The 23443-nt window shown below is 40.7% G+C and overlaps 1 protein-coding gene across 1 annotated transcript; it reads left to right on the forward strand.

Moving 5' to 3' along the window:
* Positions 1-126: 126 nt before the first annotated feature.
* Positions 127-22084, forward strand: LOC147163277 (uncharacterized). The gene is made up of 3 exons (XM_086095201.1): positions 127-526; positions 3745-5590; positions 14760-22084. Exons 1-2 carry the CDS (start codon positions 127-129, stop codon positions 5022-5024), a joined length of 1680 nt encoding a protein of 559 aa, XP_085951327.1. The 3' UTR covers positions 5025-5590; positions 14760-22084.
* Positions 22085-23443: the final 1359 nt, after the last annotated feature.

Raw genomic sequence — 23443 nt, forward strand, 5'->3', positions numbered from 1 at the left:
ACTCATTGCCTTTCTCGAATCGAAGACAGACGACCTGGAAAACCGCAGCAGATGAAATAATCTACGTCTATTTGGGCTTCGAGAGGGCGCTGAGGGAAACCTTCTATGCTAGAATATGTACGGGAGATGCTACCAGGCTGGCTAAAGCTGGATGCTGATCAAATGTTCACGCTTGATAGAGCTCACCGAACTCTGGCTCCCCCTCGGTCAGGTCAGAACAGGCCGGTCATCATCCATTTCCTACGATATCAAGATCGGAAACTGGTTTTCCGTTCAGCCAAACAACATAACATCACTCATGACGGGGATAGACTTTTTTTCACGGAGGACCTATCTGGGGAAACCCTGAGACAACGGTACGGCTTCAACAACATCAAGAAAGTCTTCGTCGAGAAGGGTACATTTTGTGGATTTGCATACAACCCCTGCAAGATGAGAATCCTCTACAAAGTAAAAGTCCATCTTTTCTCGACACCGAAAGCTGCGGAGGACTCCATGGTTCTTCTGAATGACTATAAAGCTACCGGTGAGCGTGAACTTGGAACAAGTTGTGTGTAAAAAAAAAAAAGTGATATATAATTTTGTAATTTGAAAATGGTTCCAAGTGCTGTTTTATTGCTGATATTTTGTTGTTGTTTTGGGTTACTTATATGCTTATTCATTTTAAATGTGCAGGGTTGTCTGACAAGTTTGTCAGTACCTTTAGGGTTAGGTTATCATAGTTTTTGCTGCTCCTCCATTTGGTGCATCCCCCATAGTTAGTTTTGAATAAGGGAGGGTCTTTAAGTGTTAGATTCATGTTCTTTATTTGTGTTTATGTTTTTGTGTATGTGTGTCATACATTTGACAGTATGACAATGTATGAGAGTGTTATCTATATTTTATAGATACTAATAATGGAAACTACAGGTAACTAGTTGGAATGTCAGAGGGTTAAGGCAAATAACTAAATTAAAACAAATTATAAACAGGGTTAAAGTTATTAAATCTAATGTGGTATTTTTTCAGACTTCAGACTTTAAATCTGTCAGGAACCGATGGCCCGGCCAGGTGTTACATGCATCGTACAATAATTTTAGGTGTTATCTTGATCCATAAGGACATACCATTTCAAGCGAGTAAGACAAAACAAGACCGGTATGGTAGATATGTAACCCTAAATTCTTTGAAGATTTTTTCCTGACTTTGTCTACATTACAGGAAAGTTGTATTGTTGGAGGAGACTTCAACTGTAAGTTGGACTCCACATTGGATTGTTCCCCTGGTCTTGATACCACCAAGACTCAGACTAGAAAATTGTTTAAAAGGTAAATAACTGATTTAAACTTGGTTAAGATAGGGAGGGAACGAAATCCTAGTAAAAAATAATATTCATGCAATTCGGTCCCACTTAAGTCTCGTTCCCGCATTGACTATTTTCTTGTATCCAGAGGACTTAATATTAAAGATTGCTGGTATCGTGGAATTGTACTTGGTGACCATGCTGCTATCTCAATAAGTTTTTCACAGCCCACCAAACTGGTGTCTGCAGGTAACTTGGCTGCAAAATTCTGAGTTTGTTAAGTATGTAGGGGATAAGATAACTTTTTTTGAACTGAATACGAATGAAACTTCTGCTGGTATAAGATGGGAGGTGCTTAAAGCCTTTATTAGAGAGGAAACTATCAGCTATACAAGTTTCAAATTGAGGCACAAGAGAATAGTTATGGACAATTTAGAAAAAAAGAATTAAAGAGTTATAAATTAACCTTAATGTAAATGAAGATCCTGCTCAAGAGAAGGACCTGCTGCTCTTTAGAGCTGAGTACAATAAACTATCAGTTGAAAGTGTAGCTAATAGTCTTTTGTGGTTGAAGCGAGACTATTATGATCAAGGCTAGAAGGCGGGGAAACTGTTATCCTGGCAAGTAAGAAAACTGCAATCCGAAAGGGCAATTACATGTATCAGAACTTCGGCAGGCAACTTTTGTACGGATTCAATGGAAATTAATGACAGTTTCAGGGCGTACTATCAATCTGTGTGTAAGTCTAAAATGTTGGAAGAACATGCTGAATTCCTCAATATCAATTTCAAACACTCATGATTTAAAAAAAAAAAAAGAAAAGAAAAAAAGAGATGGACAGTGAAATAAGTATTGAAGAAATTTCAAATGCAATTCAAAGTATTAAAAGTGGCAAAATTGGTGGAAAAGATGGCTTGCCAATTGAGTTCTATAAAAAGCTTAAGGAAAAGTTGCTTACGCCATTATGGAATATGTTTAATGAGTCGTTTTGTAATGGGATACTCCCACCCACCTTACAATTAGCGGTAATAACACAAATTTTGAAGCCAGGGAAGCTTCCTACAGAATGTTCCTCCTTTAGACCAATAAGTTTGATGGGCTGGGATACTAAGATATTGTGCAAACTGTTAGCTAAAAGGATAGAAAAAAACATTCCATATCTAAGTGCATAATGATCAAAATGGGTTTGTACAGAAACGCCAAGAATTTCATAATATAAGGCGAGTCTTGAATATAATTCATGAGAAGTGTAATGCTAAGGATACAGCATTGTTATCGCTGGATGCCAGGCAGGCCTTTGATAGAATAAAATGGTCATTTTTGTTTAACCTTCTATCTCGATATGGACTAGGAGTTAAATTTCTTAGGTGGGTCCAACTTTTATATACTAGTCCGATGGCCAGTATATTAACAAATAATATTGTTTCAAAACGAATCACTTTGGAACGATTGACTAGACAAGGATGTCCCTTATCGCCTATGTTATTCATACTTGCCATAGAACCGTTGGCAATAGCAGTTAGAACACATGCTGGTATAGTAGGAATTAATCTAGGAGGGCCTGAACATAAATTGTCATTGTATGCTGATGATGTGATTGTTTTCTTAACAAATCTGCGCAATAGTATTCCAAACCTCATTGATTGTATAGACTTATTTGAAATTTGTTCTGGCTACGACATTAATTATTCAAAATCATCAATATTGTTTTTAAACAAGGAAGAAAGGTCAAACCCAATTGTGAAAACTCCTTTTATTAATACTAAAGACGGGTTTACTTATCTTGGAGTCCGCATAACGCCCTCAATTAAGTCTATAGTCCCTTCTAATTATGACCCTTTAATTGTGGAGTTAAGCCATTATCGCTGATTAAAAAACAATCATTAAAAATTCAAAATTTGTTATCCTAGAACCAGACAAGTTCTACAAGACATTACACCACCTCAGGTATCCAACCAAAGTACTTTGACCAAAATCTGAAGTTGCATTTCAAAATAAAACTCCTTTGAAAATGGAAATTTAGGCCATTATGTCGGATTTTTTTTTTAATCATTAAAAATTCAAAGATTTCTATACTCAACAAAAATATAAATGCAACAATTTTCTTTTTGATCCAATTTTTATGATATGAACTCAAAGATCTCAAACTTCTTCCATATGCACATTATCACCATTTCTCACAAATATTGTATACCATCAATGTTAACTTAAGGAAACTACAAGTAGGCCTACACATTAACACAGTAAGAAAAGCAATAATTTGTTGAATTTCTTAAATGCTTTTTTTTCTATGAAGCTTCAAATTGCGTAATATCAGAAGATGGTAGACCTGTTTTCCTGTAAAATCCTGGGGACTCAGAAAACTAGTCAGTACGTACTGATTTTCCTTTCAGAGTGACCTTTTATTGCGGGCAGTCTAAGGCACACCTGTGCACTAATCATGGTGTCTAATCGGCATCTTGATATGGCACAACTGTGAGGTGGAATGGATTAGCTGGGGAAAGGAGAAATGCTCACTATCACAGATTTAGACTGGTTTGCGAACAATATTGTCCATTACTATCGTTGGTACACTCTAAAAACAGATTGGTGTCAAACACTGGATATGACACCTCACATGCTGTGGAAACCATAGGAGTATGGTTACCCTCCACAGTAGAGCTCCACGGACAAGGAGCAAAGCTGTTCTTGGAACAACTGAAATGGGACTTGATGATGTGGACCGCCACCGAGGAGGTTTTGGTAAACCTCACACGAACTCTGAACATGACCATTTGTAATCTAAAGACTTTGGACATGCGTCTTCAACGAGAACGTTTCATAAGAGCAGTCACTTCGGTCAACCATCAAGAATGGCGACGCCTATGGAACATCTCCAAGGATCTGTGGCTACAGGTCCATCCTGAGGTCACTCAGTGTAATGAGACTGCATGTACGGGTCGATGGTTGCAAATGAATGTTACAAAACCAATAATTGTATGTCGGTATCATGTATTACCTGTAATCACAAGTACCGGGTATTGTTTTTTAAGACCTCAAGGAGATTGGTTTAGCCCACAAACTAATCATACTTATGACTTGCGCGGATGTGAAAATGCAGATGGAGGAATGGCTTGCCTACAACAGGAAGTATATCAAGAAGCATGCTTAACTCAAGACAAGGCATTATTTGATTGGCATGTAGAACAACCTTCTGATTTGCTGTACCAAGTTGGACCTCACACTCTTTGTATAGCAACCAGTCACAGCCATCCACAATTGCCTGAGATACCGTTTTCAGGATGTTTAAAAGGGGTACATCTCTGGACCTGGAAGAACCAGACCTATAGGTTAACCAATTATACCAGTGTGCATCGCCTGAACAAGGTTCAATGGCAAGTGTTGCAGATGCCCTGGACAGTTTCATTGGAGAGGTTCAAATGCGCATTGAATCAATCCACAGAACTGAGGAAATTGGTAGAACAGTTCCGGTCTAACGTCTCCAGGTTAGGGATTACCACCTTGTTAACCCAAGCAGAGGTATTGCATGCAGCCAGAAAGATTGAGCAAGATTCGGCTCATCACTGGTGGGATATATTCTCGGGAATGTCAGTAACAGGTAGACAATACTTTGTTCCTCCACTGCTGGTGTTGATTGCAATAATTGCTTCGCTGACTATGTGTAATGTGTGTGTGTTCTTGTATGTTCGCCAAGTAAAACGCACCTTGTCTAGGCGTATGACATCACTTGCTTCCTCATGAGAATCACAATCCATGTAAGACAAGGACCATGGGGAGCTGATATGATCGAGGGAGCAATTGGGGAAGTGTTATTAAATCATCATTATTTGGTTTTCTTCGAAGGATATGGGTTGCAGTGGATTGTGGATCTTCTGACAGCACCCGACATCGGTAATGGGTTCGTTAATTGATTTGCCTGGGTCAAAGGGTGGAATGTGAGTGGAATTTTACTGGTGACCCAGTGGTGATACTGGTGACCCAGGGCAAATCAGGACACTTATGAAAGTTGTTATGTTCAACTGTTGTATAACTGTGATCATATGTTCCCTTGAAAACTGCAAATAAAAGAACCATAGGATAGGAGCGGCGAGGGACGTGGTGCGCTTTGACGCACAAAGGGATCAAAACAAGAAGGGAATGACCCATCGTCTGGAAGCAGGGACTGGCCCTCCTTGCTCTCAGGTGATGGGATAGTATAAGAGCTGGGGTTTTCCCACACTCTGGCAAAGTCTGCTGAGGGTTGTGCACGACGCCCAGCCTGCTGACGCTGATCTGCCGGGGTGTTTGGCTCTCCGCCCATGTCAACGGTAAGAGAAACTGAATGTTATCTACGCGTCGGCATCATGTGTTAGGGTAGTTTATCGTAGGGATTTGCATATTGACACTGTGATCTAGCAATATCTACTGCTTGCTGTGGGTTCATATTAATAAAAGCAAATCATTGTAATTAAAGAAACCTTGTTCGCCTATCCTTCCGAACCTGAGAATTTCATAAAACAATTGGTCAAATTGACCAAAAAAAGGTTAAATTTGACCAATTTAGCTGGTAGTTATGTGTCCGACAGATCCTTTGGTCAAAACAACCATTCTAGAATGGTTGGTGTTTTTAACCAATATATATTGGTGATTGGGCCAACCGATACAAATTGGTCATTCTGACCAAGTTATTGGTTAATCTGTGTTAGAGGCTGACATTTTTTTCGGGATTCCCGCAGGTTATGGGATTCCCGAAAAAAAAGTGCCACTAATTATTACACCCACCTAAGTGGGGCAAAATTTGTTCTCCGCATTTGACCCATCCCCTGAGAGAGCGTTGAGCAGCAGTGGGGGCCATGCTCAAGGAATCATTTGGGGATCTAACCCCACCAATTCCAACCCTTCCAGATTCCAACCACTAGACACACATTTCCATTTTTAAACACTATATTATTTACATCATAATATATTGTAATCACTTATAATAATTGATAAATACATTTAGAATACAATAAATTGATACAATAAATATCTTTCCAAGTGTTCTATCAAGACTTACTTTCTATTGTAACCAATTGCATTGGTTGTTTGGCTAACCCCAAAAATTGGTATACCTGTAGCCACCCGGAATGGTCAATGTCTGACCAATCTATTGGTTCATCAGGCCAATCTATTGGTTCATCAGGCCAATATGAGCTTAACCAACTAGATTGGTAGTTTTTTTAAATTTTTAAACCAATACATTTTTAGAGTGTATATTTGTGGCATGCTATTCTGTTACGTACTGCTTTGTGCTTTTAATTTGGTTCCGTTTTCTTTCTTAAGAAAGTTTGGTATTGTTACTTTTTGTTAACATTACTACCATTAGCTTTTGATGTTGTTACAGATAACACATTGCTTTTATTAATTAAAAAATATATTGTTGTTCTATGTTTAATGCAAAATTGATGCTTGCTACAGAGAAGCCTGCAGGAAATAGCCAATTATTTATTCTCAGCTTAATATTAATGTGAATGGGGGTTGTACAAAATATTTATTTTTTTGCGTTCCCACTGCGTGCCTAGGTTTTAATTGAGTATTGATTGGAAAATTACGTTTTAGTTTTAGTATTGTTTATATTGACCACTGCCTGAAATTAATCATCCGTCCGTCCGTCCGTCCATCCAGCCAGCCAGCCAGCCAGCCAGCCAATCAGCCACCTGGTTGAATTTTATTTTTAATTCTCAGTAAATTTATATAAAGCAATTACTCTTGAGCATAAAACAATGCATTTGATAACACTAACCTATACAAAGACAAATGTTGGCAAAATAATTAACCACTGGTGAAATTTGAAACCTTTGTTGGAGACCCAGCCACACCCCCATGTTGAGGTAAGTAAAACTCTGCAACTGTATCTGAGAACGTCAGTCATTAGTTTGCCTCTAAACAGACAGCAGCTAATTGTCTATTCATTATCACTGTCAGGGATTTATTAGCAAAGATGTATCAGAGACAGCAAGGGTAAGCACTGTTCTTTCAAAATGTGTTTTAGAAAAAAAAAGATTCTTTAGTTTTTCCATCCATCCATCCATCTTCTACCGCTTATCCGGGGTCGGGTTGCGGGGGCAGCAGCTTTAGCAGGGAAGCCCAGACTTCCCTCTCCCCAGCCACTTCAGCCAGCTCCTCCGACGGGATCCCAAGGCGTTCCCAGGCCAGCCGAGAGACGTAGCCTCTCCAGCGTGTCCTGGGTCGTCCCCGGGACCTCCCGCCGGTGGGACATGCCCGGAACACCTCCCCAGGGAGGCGTCCAGGAGGCATCCGAACCAGATTCCCGAGCCACCTCAACTGGTTCCTCTCAACGTGGAGGAGTAGCGGCTCGAACACTGAGTCCCTCCCAGATGACCGAGCTTCTCACCCTATCTCTAAGGGAGAGCCCGGCTACCCTGCGGAGGAAACTCATTTCGGCCGCTTGTATCCGGGATCTTGTTCTTTCGGTCTTAAAAAGGGGGACCACCACCCCGGTCTGCCAATCCAGAGGCACTTTTCCCCGATGTCCACGCGATGCTGTAGAGACGTGTCAACCACGACAGCCCCACAACATCCAGAGCCTTTAGGAACTCCGGGCGGATCTCATCCACCCCCGGGGCCCTGCCACCGAGAAGCTTTCCAACCACCTCAGTGACTTCGACCCCAGAGATAGGGGACTCTGCTTCCTCAAAGGAAGGCGTGTCGGTGGAATTGAGGAGGTCTTCGAAGTATTCTCCCCACCGATTCACGACGTCCCGAGTCGAGGTCAACAGCACCCCATCTCCACTATACACAGTGTTAATGGCGCACTGCTTTCCCCTCCTGAGATGCCGGATGTTGGACCAGAATTTCCTCGAAGCCGTACGGAAGTCGTTTTCCGTAGCCTCACGGAACTCTTCCCATGTCCGAGTTTTTGCCTCAGCGACCACCGAAGCCGCATTCCGCTTGGCCAGCCGGTACCTGTCAGCAGCCTCCGAAGTCACAGAGGCCAAAAAGGCCCAATAGGACTGCTTCTTCAGCTTGACGGCATCCCTTACCGCTGGTGGTCGGCCGCACCCTCGTTCTCTCTGGTAATGATCCTTCCGCAGGTTCACCTACGGAAACCTTGTTCCAGTGTCCAGTGTCCACCAGCGGGTTCGAGGATTGCCGCCACGACAGGCACCAACCACCTTACGGCCACAGCTCTGATTGGCCGCCTCAACAATGGAAGCGCGGAACATGGTCCACTCGGACTCAATGTCCCCCGCCTTCTTCGGGACAAGGGAGAAGTTCTGCTGGAGGTGGGTGTTGAAACTCTTTCTGACGGGATTCTGCCAAACATTCCCAGCAGACCCTCACAATACGTTTGGGTCTGCCTGGTCGGACAAGCATCTTACCCCGCCATTGGAGCCAACACACCACAAGGTGGTGATCAGTTGACAGCTCCGCCCCTCTCTTAACCCGAGTGTCCAACACGTACGGCCGCAAATCCGATGACACGACTACAAAGTAGATCATCGAACTGCACTGAGGCCTAGGGTGTCCTGGTGCCAAGTGCACATATGGACACCCTTGTGTTTGAACATGGTGTTCGTTATGGTCAGTCCGTGGCGAGCACAGAAGTCCAATAACAAAACACCGCTCGGGTTTTGATTGGGGGGGGCCGTTCCTCCCAATCACGCCCCTCCAAGTCTCACTGTCAATACCCACGTGAGCGTTGAAGTCCCCCAGCAGAACGAGAGAGTCCCCAGGGGGAGCGCTCTCCAGCACACCCTCCAAGGACTCCAGAAAGGGTGGGTACTCTGAGCTGCTGTTCGGTGCATAAGCACAAACAACAGTCAGGACCCGTCCCCCCACCCGAAGGAGGCTACCCTCTCGTTCACCGGGGTAAACTCCAACGGACAGGAGCCTCTTTTTTTAAACTGTTTGCAAAGCATACATTGCAAAAATACTGACATTTATTAAGAAATTGTAATATTCAAAATAAAATGATTAAATACAGAGGATAAAGGGTTGAGGTTAAAATACCTGTAGCGGCTTAAAGATTCACTCGCAGTAAAGACGTTTTGTTTTCATTTTATTATGATAGTAAGAGTACAGATACTTGAATATAATGTTAGTCAAATACAAGTAGCTGAGAACTGTCCACTTTTGGTTATAGGTTTAGGTCATTTTGTAAAACATTCAATAGGGTTCTGTAGCTCTATAGTAATTTTCACATCTAAGCACTAAGCAGCAGTTTATGAGGTATTTTTAGATTATTATTATTATTATCACAGGTACAAGCTATTTATCGTATGTTTACAGTGGTAGGCTTCAAATCTTGAAATAAAAATCGTGACTTCAATGTGTTCAGTTTTCGTGACAATTAACAAGAGATGAGCTAGCTAGCACCAAGATTACAAGCTATGATCGTACAATAAATCTTACCTTCATACTCAAACTTCTTTCTTTCTGCCCACTTTGAGTGCTCTGCATGTCAACCAACGTTTAAGCTGTTCCACACGGTGTTTGAATATTGAACCATGTTGAAATTTTCACGCCTGGGACGTCCTCTTCTTCCAAAATGACATGTAAACTGGTGTGGCCACTCTGTTTGTTTGGAATTTCGGAATTGTGCATATTAATGATAAAAACGTGGCGTCATTTGAGTTCAACCCACTGTTGTTCGCTCAACCAATGAGGTTGAGCTTTAGCCCACCCAAATCCTCCAGAGCCTGCCCTCTTCTTCTACAAGTACAAATCACGGTGCTCTACGAGTACAAATCAGTTTTGCACCATTTGTAGCGAGATATTTGGTGCAAAACTCACTTGTGACTCCTAGTGGCGACTTCTTTGACTACAAGTTGTCATTTCTACAGGTACAAATCACAACTTTTACAGATACAAATTTACACTTTTTTGTACAGGTACAATTTTTTTTTTTACAGGTACAAACATTTTTTACAAGTTAGTTTTGCACCATATTTACCTCCATCGTCGTGCGCTGTGAATTCGGGCTAAGTCGGCGATTTGATTAACTTGGTAAAAACAGCAGGCAACAGAAGGAAAGGGGCTGTTTTCAAACTAGCAATCTCCAACTTAATATCGCGCTGTATGAGTCCCGACTAAATGTGCAACTTCGACTGACAGGCAAACTTTGGTTGAAGTAGTAGATTCCATGGCTCTATGGGCAATAATAACTTTTAATGTGTAAAATAACACTCACTAAGTCGCTCCGGGTCACGTCCACTTCCATTCAACCATCATTTCCTTCCGCCGTCCATCATAGGGCAGTCACGTGATCACATGACATCGGTGCAAATGGTCAATAAGGGAAAAAAGTAAAGTATACATTCATGCGCGCATTCGTCACGGCGTTATGTCGGCACGGGCCTTTCAAAATAAGAGTTCTCATAGATAGTTTAATCATTTTAAATGAATACAAAAACATCAACATGAATTAGCAAATTTTAATCTTTTAACACGTTTTACACCATGTTAATCTGTTTTTTTTCTTCCAATTAAGGTAATTTCTTAATGACTGCTTTTAATAACAGGCTCTTATTTTATGAGGGTGTAGATCAATCTGACCAGGGTTACACCTTAACTCTTTGACCGCCAAAAACGTTTAATAACGTTTAGTAAAATCCAAATGAGCGCCGCCAAAGACGTTAAAAGACGTTCACTATGTTTTTATTTTTTATTTTTGGAAACGGGTGGAGGAAAGCCTTGGCAAGCTGTGCTGAAAGTATCAAGCAGGTCGAGTTAGTATAATGACTATTTTTGGGCACTAGATGGCAGCGATGACTCTCTTTGGACAAGATCGGGTAGGCGTCAGTAGAAGACGTGAGGCGGAGCTAGAGTATTGAGGGGAGAATGGCTGAGGAAGCGAAAATGGCGACCGGTTGCAAGCAGCTCACGCTTGAGCATTTTTTTCAAAGACGAAAAGCATCGACCAATGCTAAAGAGCACATTGATGATGATGATGGTGACTCCGACCGAGGTTGACGCCGCAGTTGGAACCGTTGACGCCGAAGTTGGAAGCATTGACGCGGCGGCTTCGATCACGTCGTAAAGCCTCACCGGCTAGCGATGCTAACGTCGGAAAACGAGCACTTCTGCACAGGCGGACGTTCAATCGGACGATGAAGAGTACCCCGAGTCCAATGCATAATTCATCGGAGGAGTGGGTACAGTCTGATCACGGAGAAGACACTGGTTCTGGACTGCGATGCCACCATGAATAGAGTGGATAAGATGGATCAGAACATCTCTTACCACCCGGTATAGGAACTGAAGGACATGAGGAAATCAGACGTAACACCAGGTCAGCGTATCATGATCCTGAGAGTAGACTTGATGACAACATGGCCAAACACACATTGCAGTATATACCTGCTACTCCCCGGAAAAAAAGGCCGGCAAGAAAGTGCATGCGAAGGGGCAATCGCAGTGAAACTAATCTGTGGTGCAAATCCTGCTGCGTCCCCTTGCACGCAGGGGAGTTTTACACAATAAACCACACAAAAAGAAAAACTGTAGTTGAAACATCCACACAATTGTAAATAGTACCACAGTTGCACACATTTGTAAATAGTTTGCCAAATAGTTTTGTCAAATTGTTACACTGTTGAATGTAAATAAACATATTTTGCTATCAAAAAACACTTTATCATTGTTGGTGGTAGTGTTTTACAGAAGTAAAGCACTGTTTAGGTGTTTGTGGCATCATTCATGGAAAAAAAGGTGTCAAATTCACTAGAGTGCATGAAATAATATCGTTTCACAAAAAGCTTGATTTCTCCGTATTTTGGTCCAAAACATCGCATTTGAAGGAACTAACCTATTTTCTATTGTTGATTACTAAAAAACGGAATAAGGTAGAAACAAGCTTTTTTTTTCTGATGAAAGATGAGAGTTCAATCTTTCATTTGGTCGTATCTATGTTTCCATAGTCTAAACACAACATTTTCTGTGGACCTTGAAAGATCAGTCAAAATGCTTAAATCGGCTGGCACCCACATATCCTCTTTTCTGAAAATGCTTGGCAGTCAAAGAGTTAACATATATATATATATATATATATATATATATATTAGGACAACTTCGCCAGGTGGTGAAATGCTTGAAGATATCCAATGTGACTTTGAGCCACGTAGCAAAACAGCTCTTGGCTCTCATGGAGCTGGGATAAGTGCGCAGACGAGCGGTGCTTTAATGTCCTGTGGCACGGAGGCAGAGTAAACTCGGCATGGACCTAAAAGTTGTCTCTTACAACAGTAGTGGCCTGAGCTTGGGGTAGAGTGCAGAGGCAATAGCTTGCAGGGTTGTTGTGGAACACCTGTTGAGTCAATGCGACGTGCTGTGTTTGCAAGAGATATTTTTGACTAAGCAGGACTTGGAAGGTTTGAATTTAGTAAATCAGAACTTTCATGGGACTGGAGAGTCTTGTGTGGACATCGGCGATGGTATAATACGAGGGCGTGTTCCTGGAGGGGTTGCCATCCTTTGGAATTCGAAAATTGACTTTTATTAATATAGTAAGGGTTAAAGTGGACTGGTATATTGGAATTCACCTAACACTAAATTGTAAGGAATGCCTTATTTTAAATGTGTACATGCCATATGAGCGCCATAATAATGAAACAGAGTATCTTAATAGGCTTGCATTTATAAATGTGTTTGTTCAGGATAATACATTTTTTAATGTGTTTATTATTATATATATATATATATTATTATTTTTTTAACTCTTTGACCGCCATAAACGTTATAAAACGTTTAGTAAAAACCTACGTAAGGGCGCCGAGGACGTTAAAAGACGTTCACTATGTTTTTGGTTTTTTTTGGAAACTGGTGTAGGAAAGCCTTGGGAAGCTGTGCTGAAAGTATCAAGCAGATCTGGTTAGTATAATGACTCGTTTTGGCCCCTAGATGGCAGCGATGACTCTCTTTGCACAAGGTTGGATGGGCCGCCCACCGTGGGCGTCAGTAGAAGACGTGAGGCGGAGCTAGAGTGTTGAGGAGACAATGGCTGATGAAGCCACAATGGCGACCGGTTGCAAGCAGCTCACGCTTGAGCATTTTTTTCAAAGACGGAAAGCATCGATCAATACTAAAAAGCGCATTGATGTCGACGATGATGATGACTCCGAGCTTGACGCCAAAGTTGGAAGCCTTGACGCGACCGTTATGATCACGTAGTAAGCCTCACCGGCTAAGCGCGGCTAGCGCTGCTGACGCCGGAAAACGCGCACAATAACCGACCGGGTACTTCTACACAATCGGACATTCGATCGGGCGATGGAGAGTTGTCGAAAAGCATCGACCAATGCACATTGATGATGATGATGATGATGATGAATCCCGAGGTTGACGCCACAGTTGGACGCGGCCTTTATTCTCACGTCATAAAGCATCACCGGCTAGCGCTGCTAACGCCAGAGCTGCACATGCGGACATTTTGTAGGACAATGAAGAGTACCCCGAGTCCAATGCATATTCATCGGAGGAGCGGGTACAGTCTGATCACGGAGAAGACACTGTTTCTGGACTACGATGCCACCATGAATGGAGTGGATAAGATGGATCAGAACATCTCTTACCACCCGGTATAGCAACTGAAGGACATGAGGAAGCCAGACGTAACACCACCGTAACGTAACCGTAGCATGATCCTGATATTAGACTTGATGGCAACACACACTGCAGTATATACTTGCTATTCCCCGGAAAAAACGGCCTGCAAAAAAGTGTAGCTTTTGCACGCGAAGAGGCAATCTGTTGTGCAAATGCTGTTGCGTCTCCTTGCACGCAGGGGAGTGTTACACAAAAAGAAAAACTGTCGTTGAAACATCCACATATTTGTAAATAGCACCACAGTTGCACACATTTGTAAATAGTTTGCCAAATTGTTGTCAAATTGTTACACTGTTGAATGTAAATAAACGTATTTTGCTATCAAAAAACACTTTTTCATTCTTGGTGGTAGTGTTTTATAGAAGTAAAGCACTATTTAGGTGTTTGTGGCATCATTCATGGACAAAAAGAAGTGTAAAATTCACTAGAGTGCATGAAATAATATCGTTTCACTAAAAGCTTGATTTATCCGTATTTTAGTCCAAAACAAGCGAAAACGGGTGAAACTAACCATTTTCTATTGTTGATTACTAAAGAACGGAATAAGGTAGAAACAAACTTTTTTTCTAATTAAAAATCAATCTTTCATTTGGTAGTATGTGTGTTTCCATAGTCCAAACAGAACATTTTCTGTGGACCTTGAAAGATCAGTCAAAATGCTTAAATCGGCTGGCACTGACAGCATCCCTTTTCTGAAAACGTCTGGCAGTCAAAGAGTTAATAGCAGGTGATATCCGTGTTCTTTTTATATAATTATGTCTGCTTTTATAGTTTTTAATGTAAAATTTAGTTTTTAGTTGGGTTTTTTTTATTATAAATTTTTTTCTCCCTGATAATTAGGCTCTTAGGCGAGAAAATTATTTAACCTTTGTTTTTCCTGTGTCATTCCAGATCTAATATTCGCTCCCAAAGCAGTTGAGGAGGCCGCGGCTTTTGTTGATCGGGCCCTTACTGATTATACTCTGAAAACAGGACACGCCCCTACGGCCTCCACCTTGAATTCGCAAGTGTTCCGAGCAGCCATTTTGAAGGGCGTTCCCAAGTCTGTGGCACAGGCCATGGAGGCCAATCCGGATTTTCCCGGTGCTGAAGTTGACAGGTGGTTGTCACACCTTAAACATAATTTAAGGAGACATACTAAAGAAAAAGAGTCAGTTGCAAAATTTGAAAAAGCAGGAAGGAAACACTCTTGCTGTGATCTCATCTCCCTCTGTCGATTCCGAGTGCATGATGTATCAAGCAGGTTCATTCATGGGTCAAGGTGCGCCCCCTGGCCTAACATGTGCTTCAATTGTGGACGGCCTGGTCATTGGGCCCGTGATTGCAGACAGCGACCTCAAGCTTCTGGGTGGAGAGGCAGAGGCCAACAAACTGCACGCCGCAGCAACAACATTCCCCAGTGCCAAACCAACAGTATCTGCCTCTATCTGGTGGACAGTTTCCACAATCATGGTGCCCTGAATCCACATGCTCAGTGACTGTTCAATGTTTTTTCACAGACTATTTTGCATTATTTTGTGTTTGCACCTAACTGTCCAGTCAATCTTTTGGGCAGAGATCTCCTCATCGCCACGTGCCCTCTCATCAAATGCAGCCCTGATGGACTTATCCTGGAATTTCCGGATAATAACACCTACTGCTGTTCTGTCTCCAGTGCCACCTCCCAGTTCCTGCTTGTTGAACAATGCCCTGTGGCATGCGCCACTGCCAACATCTACTGGGCAAGAGTGGATATTGACTCCAGTGATTGGCTCGAATCTGAGCACTTCTGGCTCTCTGGTCACCTTGGGTTCGTAACCTCAGATCTTATGATATGCACTCTTAACTATGACAGATCAGGGGATGAGATCTATAGCGAGGCATTTCAGGAAATTGAAAACAACATATGGGAATTGAACATGGGTGGTTTGTTTGCAGGCCACTGATTGGCAAAATTTATTTCACTCTTAATTGCTCTATTTGCCGTCACTTGATGCTTATTGGATTCAGTCTAACACAATTTTCCCACTTCCGTTTTGGAGCACCAGCTTCTGGATTGGCACCATGGACGTGAAACAACCGACAGCGATTTTGCTGGTTATCTTCTTGATTTTTTCCCCCCACATCGCTGTGGTCCATGGATCCCACTGATGTTGGTCTCTGCAACGTCTCACCTGTTGTGTTTCAGATGAAACCAGGACAAATATATGTTCCCCAATACTCTGTAAAAGAGGCTGGAATGATTGGCATTTCGGAAACAATTGACGGTTTGCTCAAAGCAGGAGTGTTGTGTGAAATTTCCGGCTCTGATTATAACACGCCTATTCTACCCGTTGAGAAGAAAGATATTAGAAAGGTTCGTATGATTTATGACCTGCGAGCGGTTAATACGGCTTTTTTTTTTTAAAGAGCTCAGTATTGTTCATTCGGAAATCTCATCATCATTGCTCTTTTTTTTTTAAATACATATTGTTAGATTATTAACATTGTTTTTTAGTTTCAATTTATATTTTAACCGTTTTGGATATTAGTTATAAAGATATAAATATAAGACAACAGTTAATTCATATGTTAAGCCAATCTATAGTCCTTTGTTCTCTTGCCTGGGAAAGAGAAAAGTAACAGGTTTATTTTCCATATTATCTAAAGGGAGTATAGTTGGTACCAGTCTCTGTCCGGTCGAAGAGAGTCCAAGGACAGGCTGATTTACTATTGTTCAAGTCTAATCTGATTCGTACTCATGGGAACTTGCTTATGGGAGGGGAGAGGGAACTTTCGTATTCACTGACTTTCAATAAATAACTGTGTGCAAGAGGAGAGACACACACAATTTGAACGGAACACGGCTTGAGTGTCTTCATTTTGTGTGATCAGAAGCTTCTGAATAATTATACCTTTGCAAAAGGACTTCTTCACCAGAATCTCACCATTCATTTATTGAACACGCAAAGAGTACAATAATAATATTGTCAACTCTATCAAATGGTGACCTCCGACGCTGAATTCTAACGAATGGTGACGCAGATATTTTGACGATTTGCGAGCTGGGGCGTTCACGGACGGGCGGAACTTCTAGGCCTAAATAAATAATTACGGTAAGTGGAGACTTTTATCCACGTAGGGAAGTTCTGTCTGTTTGGGACCGCTACAACTGGTTTTTCGTCTTCTAAATTGTCTAAATTCTTACATGAGGTCTGTGTGAACAAGTTGTAGTTTGATGTCGTTCTATTGAGAGTTGGGATTTTTCCTACGACATTGAACTGTACACGTACGTGGGGTGGTGCATTTAAAGTGACGTAAGTGCAGACCTAGGAAGCGCATTTTTGAGACAGGAAGAAGTAGCGGCTTGATTTTTGTTGTTGTTTTGTTTTGTTTTCATCTCGCTATGAAGAATCCTTAGACTATGATATATATTGAATAAAAGGGTTGCCGGATGACGTGAGAAGTCTTTCTTCCACTAAGGATTCCGAAGGTCATAGTAGCGCACTGCTTTTTTGCAGTTTGGCCGATTGGGACTAATCGATAAGTACTCATGATACTTATTTGAAAACGTCCATTTACACGTAATAAGTTATTTTGAAATTGAACAGTATTGTGGGGTCCAGGTTGATTATAGCGATAATTGGATTTGTATCGCTGTATTTTCAATCGAGAGATTACGTGATTTTTTATTTTATTTTTGGCGCTTCTACTTTTGTAGTTTTGAGGTCAGGATTAACGTATGAATTACTTTTGTTCTACGGTTTAATTCGATAGCGCGTGACAGTTATTTTGAAAATAAGCGCCTTGCAAAAATTTTGCAATATATTGAGGACAGTTTAGCTCAGCGGGATTGGATGGAACCGCTGTGTATAAGCGAGAGGTCACGTGATTCTTATGTGTGTATGTTCTATGGCCATCTGTGTTATTCCTGTTAAATTTTTTAAACGTTGTCGAAATTGTTTAAACGTTGTCGAATAAATTTAACCTATTGAACTATTATACTAAAAGTGAGACGTCACTGTATTGATAAATATTAATATTATTTGCGTATAATATAAACTGAAGTGGTAAAAAAACTACAAATGGAGGGCGATTTCGAACGTGACACTGTATGGTTTGTCCTGAATGTGCTTCCGGTTCATAGTCGGAACTTGTGCTTGGAGTCGCAGCCATGCGGAAATAAAAAAACGTCGATGAAAAATGAAAAAACAAACTATGGATCGATTGTATGAAAAGCTGTCGCTGGACAAAATGGTATGAGGGACTTTTGTATTTTCTTTGATACATGCTGGTAATGATACAGTGTCTGATTTTGATGTTAAAATAACTTCCCCTCCGAAATAAGCTGAGCCGTTTTGTTTCGGGTGTTTTGTTTAAAGTTATTAACCCGTTTACTGAATTACCGTATAAAACTGCGGTTCAAATGCTGCAAGATTTGCAGACAACGAATTGATAGAATAAAACCGTTTATTATTTTATAATGAATAAAGAGTTTGTGCGTATGTATTTGAGTGTGTGACCTAGCTTCTAAAGGTGGGGGACCTAGTGAGTGAGAAATGTGCGTATGGTGATTTTGTTTGTTTTCCTTCAATATCTTTAACTAAGTTTGGTGTTGTTTTTGTGTGAGATGAGACTGGTGTGATAATGGCGTTTGTTTTTTGAATGGGAATGTGGTAAAATAGGTTTTGCGATGTATAATGCTGCGACCCCCCCCCCCCCCCCCCTGTTTCTAGGTTAGAAGAAAAAAGGGGGGCTGTGGGTTAGAATATAATGTGTCCTCGTAATGGGACTTTTTCTCTTTTCTAGGTAAGAGAGGAATGATAAACAATAAAAAATAAGTAATAGTATTTGAAAGATATTGTTGAGTTTTTGTAGAAGAATATTAAATTAGTGTTTTATTTTTTATTTTTTTTAGTGACTGAATTGATACTCTTTTACACTATATTATTTTTGATGTAGATGGTTAATTTGTTAACTTTCCCTTTTCGGGGCAAATGAATAAAGAATAATGATAAAATAATAGTATTTTGTATTGAGCTATATTGAGTTAACATAATTATATCTACATCTGTATAGCTGTGGCTAGAAGTAAGATAGTTGAATAAGAAGTTATAAATGTTTTTGAAGTCGATTTTTAATATTTGTTTTTTCTCTGAGTGTGTCATTTCAGAAACTGATGCTTAAGTTCCAAAGCAGATGAGGGTTTGATGGCCTTCACTGATTACAAACTGCGAACGGGATGCGCCCCAGCTGCTGATACGTTGTATTTGCAAGTATTGCTAGTAGCTATTTTGAAGGGTATTCCCATAAAACAAGCTGTTTTTTACAAAACATTTTTGAGAAAGCAGGAAGTGAACTATCTTGCTATGATCCCATTTCCTCAGTCTGGCGTTGTAGTGCATTGGATCAGCCGGGTGCATTCGTTGGTCGAGGTGAGCGCCTGGAAGGACCGAAAATGTGTCATCGGGTCCACATTGCAGACAGCGTCTGAATGGACGTGACAGCTTCACGCCGCAGCACAGTCATTCTCCTCCTGTGCCTACAGACAATCATAATGCTCAAATTCCACAATGCCCAGTGACTGTGTACAAGCCTCATTACAGAGATGTCTCCTCTCATCGCTGATGCCTGCTGAACATTGTCTGACACAGCCGCCGCCCTGAACATTGACTTTTAAAAAAAGCTGGTGGTCTGACTAGGATGCGACCCTTCAATCAGTAAAATGCTGCACGGTGGTATGCAAGGCATTCTTAATGTGTTGGATGGGGAACTGTGATCTATAGCAAGGTATTTCAGGAAATTGAAAACGACATATGTGAATTTGAAATGAGGGATTGAGAAAATTTATTTCAATCTATAGCCTACTAAATTTTTGCCTATTTTCTTGGGAGAATCAGTTTCTGAATTGGTACAATGGGAATTTAATTAATACGATATGATATGATATATTTTGATTTTTTTCCCGTGAGGAACTTTTTCCTGGACTCCGTCCAGCTGCAGCTACAGTATAGAAAAAAAAATAGAATAAAATGAGTAGTAATAAGTAAAAGTCTTCCCAGAAGTTTTCACAGTAGTATATATTATTAATATATATATATTATCTACGTATATGTTTCATATACATACTATTGAACCATGCATCTTATCGTATTGAGTTGATGCTATTTAATAAATAATAGCGAGTTTGATGGTTAATTTTAGATTTTTTTTTATTTTTTTTACAGCACTGTGATTTATGAATCCCAGAAATATTTTTTGTGCTGTGTTTTTTACGAGCCCCACTAATCTGTAAAAGAGGTGAGGTTGATTAGCAGTTTGAGAATAATTTTTAGTTTGTTTAAATCTAGGAGTATTGTTTTTAATTTTTATTTTTGTTTTTGATTATAGACCTTTGTTTTATTTGTTGAAAAGGTAGATATTTGTAAGTTTTGTGTAATTCGTATCCTGAATTAGATTAATATGGTTACCTCTATTTTTTATGGCCCCAAAGTCATAAATTGTATCTGCTTGTGCTAATTTTTATTGTAGTGTCCTGTAGCTCTCTCGTTTACCTCATAGCCTGATTTAGAGGGTTGTGTTATTTACGACGTCTTTTGTGGAAAGCTATGGTCTGATATTCCTTATTTATGAGTTATGAGGTCTCTATTTTATCCTCCCTTTATCTTGACGTGTTTGAAAAAATCAGTGGATCTTTGTCAAACATGAGGGAGTTTATGTTTAAGAAATTAACCAATGTAGACGAATTAGTAGATTAAAAAATGAAAAGGTTTTGAAGTGATAATCCACAGTTTGAATATGAAGAAATCTATCAGAGGGAATCGAGCGGAGCAAAGTAAGTCTGAAGCAAGCGAAGACAATAATGCATATCGCCAATGAAGGTAATTATATTATATTATATATTTTATTTTAACAATTGAAAAATGTAATGTTTGGAGCCCAGTGTTTGCAAAATATTATATGATATGCTAGTAAAATGATTCCTTTCGGGATGGTGAAAGGCACATTTATGCAAATTTAGAACAGTAAATGTCGTGGTAAAAAATTACCTACTATTGAACAAAACCTATTTGAAAAATAAATATTTACAAGCTCTGTCTGTTATATTAATGAATGAGCGAATGTCATTCAACTCAATCAAAGGCTGGGCTCTATTTTCAATGTCACAAAAATAGATATTTTCCTGTTCCAACAGCGCAGGACCTACGGATCTTAACCAAATAACATTTACTAATCCCAACTAACAAAAACTATCAGGGTTTTTTATCCAAATAAAATTTATGTGGGTTTATGAGAAGACTAAATGAACATATTTCACTCTCAGGTTGATGACGGAAAGGAGGAGGAGACAACATTCCACAACTGGTCTACAAGGCTGCCAACTATCTCATCAACTGATGATCATCAATCTTATCACCTCCGACCTGGGAGCCACGTCAGCTGACCCAGTGTTCGGTTCTGGAGCGGCCGTTTTGACATCATTTGACATCATTCAACGGATCAAGTCAAGTGCCTTTTCCTGGGCAATCATCACGAGAATCACATTTGCAGGCAATCTATTCTGGGGTTCTGCAAAAAGCTGACAACGTCATCTTCTCATTCAACAAAGAACTTTATCACGAGATGGCTTCAAAGAACACATATCCGTCTGCCGATACATTGCGACACTTTTTAATGAACAACATTTTGTGTTAAGCCTCACATATGCTATGCTTATTCCACTAAAAATCTTTTAATGTATCAAATTGTTTTTTTAATGCCATATGTTTGCTAAACTACCTCCTCTCCTGCTAAAGGGATGTTTTAATGATAATTATTTCCACCACACAACCATTTGAATTTTTTTTTTTTTAATGTGTTGAGCTCTCACGAGCTCAAATGAGGGAATGTTAGATTATTAACATTGTTTTTTAGTTTCAATTTATATTTTAACCGTTTTGGATATTAGTTATAAAGATATAAATATAAGACAACAGTTAATTCATATGTTAAGCCAATCTATAGTACTTTGTTCTCTTGCCTGGGAAAGAGAAAAGTAACAGGTTTCTTTTCCATATTATCTAAAGGGAGTATAGTTGGTACCAGTCTCTGTCCGGTCGAAGAGAGTCCAAGGACAGGCTGATTTACTATTGTTCAAGTCTAATCTGATTTGTACTCATGGGAACTTGCTAATGGGAGGGGAGAGGGAACTTTCGTATTCACTGACTTTCAATAAATAACTGTGTGCAAGAGGAGAGACACACACAATTTGAACGGAACACGGCTTGAGTGTCTTCATTTTGTGTGATCAGAAGCTTCTGAATAATTATACCTTTGCAAAGGGACTTCTTCACCAGAATCTCACCATTCATTTATTGAACACGCAAAGAGTACAATAATATTGTCAACTATATATATATTTTCTTTTTCTTTTTTTGTATGTGGATGTGCGTGCGTGCGTGTATTTGTTAGCTCACCAAAAACCTATTAGAAAAAATCCCATACCGTTCACCTAAACCAAACACCGCCGTCAGGAGACCCGAGGAGACCAAAGAAAACAAAGGAAAGTGAAATCCAGCACCGACCAGACACCACCCACCGGGCCACCCACCAGAATTCTTCCCCAACCCCAGAAACATCTAAATTCCAACAAATCCAAAAAAATAAAATCAGGGAGACCGAAGGAGAGACTGAGGAAAGGAAGGAAGGACAGACGAAGCCGAGTGAGATCCACAGACACCAGCCTCCACCGATTCAATGACCTGAGGAGGAAGCAGATTGTGTTTGAGTTTCGATAGATGCTGGTGTGGTGGATCTGGCATGCATGAAAATCTCCACCAAAGAGGGGAGCCGTCGACCCCTGCCAGGACAGAGCAAGCGCAACACCTGAGGGCCCCCCAGGCCGCGGCAGAGCCAAAGGACGACCCCCGGGCCCCGCCAGGGCCACCGGCCGGAGAGCAAACCCAGGAGCAGGAGCGCCCCCCCACCCAATACGGCCGTCTTAACTCCTACTTTTTCTGTCTCAAATTGCATCAACCCACACTCATTTCACTTCACACTTCACACCTGACTAATGCTTTCTTTTGCATTCCACTTTACCCTTCAATGAAGCAATTTTTTGCTTTCACTTGGAATGGTGTTTGCTACTCCTACAATCGCCTGCCTCAAGGCTTTGTCTTTTCACCTGGACTCTTCAACGACTGTCTTTGCCAGTTGCTGTCTCCACTTGAACTGCCCCCTGTTGTTCTCCTGGTGCAGTATGTGGATGATCTCTTGCTGACAGCTCCATCTGAAACTTCTTGTCTTGAAGCCACCAGGTCTCTGCTCTTCATCTCCTTGAACCAGCATCTTTCCACTGCTGCAGCTCTTGTGATTCCTGATTACAGTCGCATGTTCTATCTGGATGTTTCTGAAAAGACCAGCAGTGTTTCTGCTGCCCTTTATCAGAAGGGGGAAGGAGGAAGTCGACAAGTTTGTCTGTATGCATCAACTCCACTGGAAAAATATGCACACATGACAGTTCATGTTGCATTAAAAGAATGGTAGCGAAACGATTTCCAAACTGTAACCGGTACACCCATTAAACATCAGGATGATATTCTTAAATTGCGGGATGCTTTAATGCTCCCAACAGCGGT

This window comes from Leptonotus elevatus, chromosome 14 (assembly GCF_054856555.1).
Source record: "Leptonotus elevatus isolate MCC_2025b chromosome 14, RoL_Lele_1.0, whole genome shotgun sequence".
Classification (NCBI taxonomy): Eukaryota; Metazoa; Chordata; class Actinopteri; order Syngnathiformes; family Syngnathidae; genus Leptonotus; species Leptonotus elevatus.

What these genes read in the sequence shown, in the direction of transcription:
- LOC147163277 (XM_086095201.1), top strand. Translation starts at nt 127, where the DNA reads ATGCTACCAGGCTGGCTAAAGCTGGATGCTGATCAAATGTTCACGCTT. An exon ending in GAATGACTATAAAGCTACCG is followed by an intron (nt 527 to 3,744) that starts GTGAGCGTGAAC and finishes AATCGGCATCTT; the next exon opens with GATATGGCACAACTGTGAGG.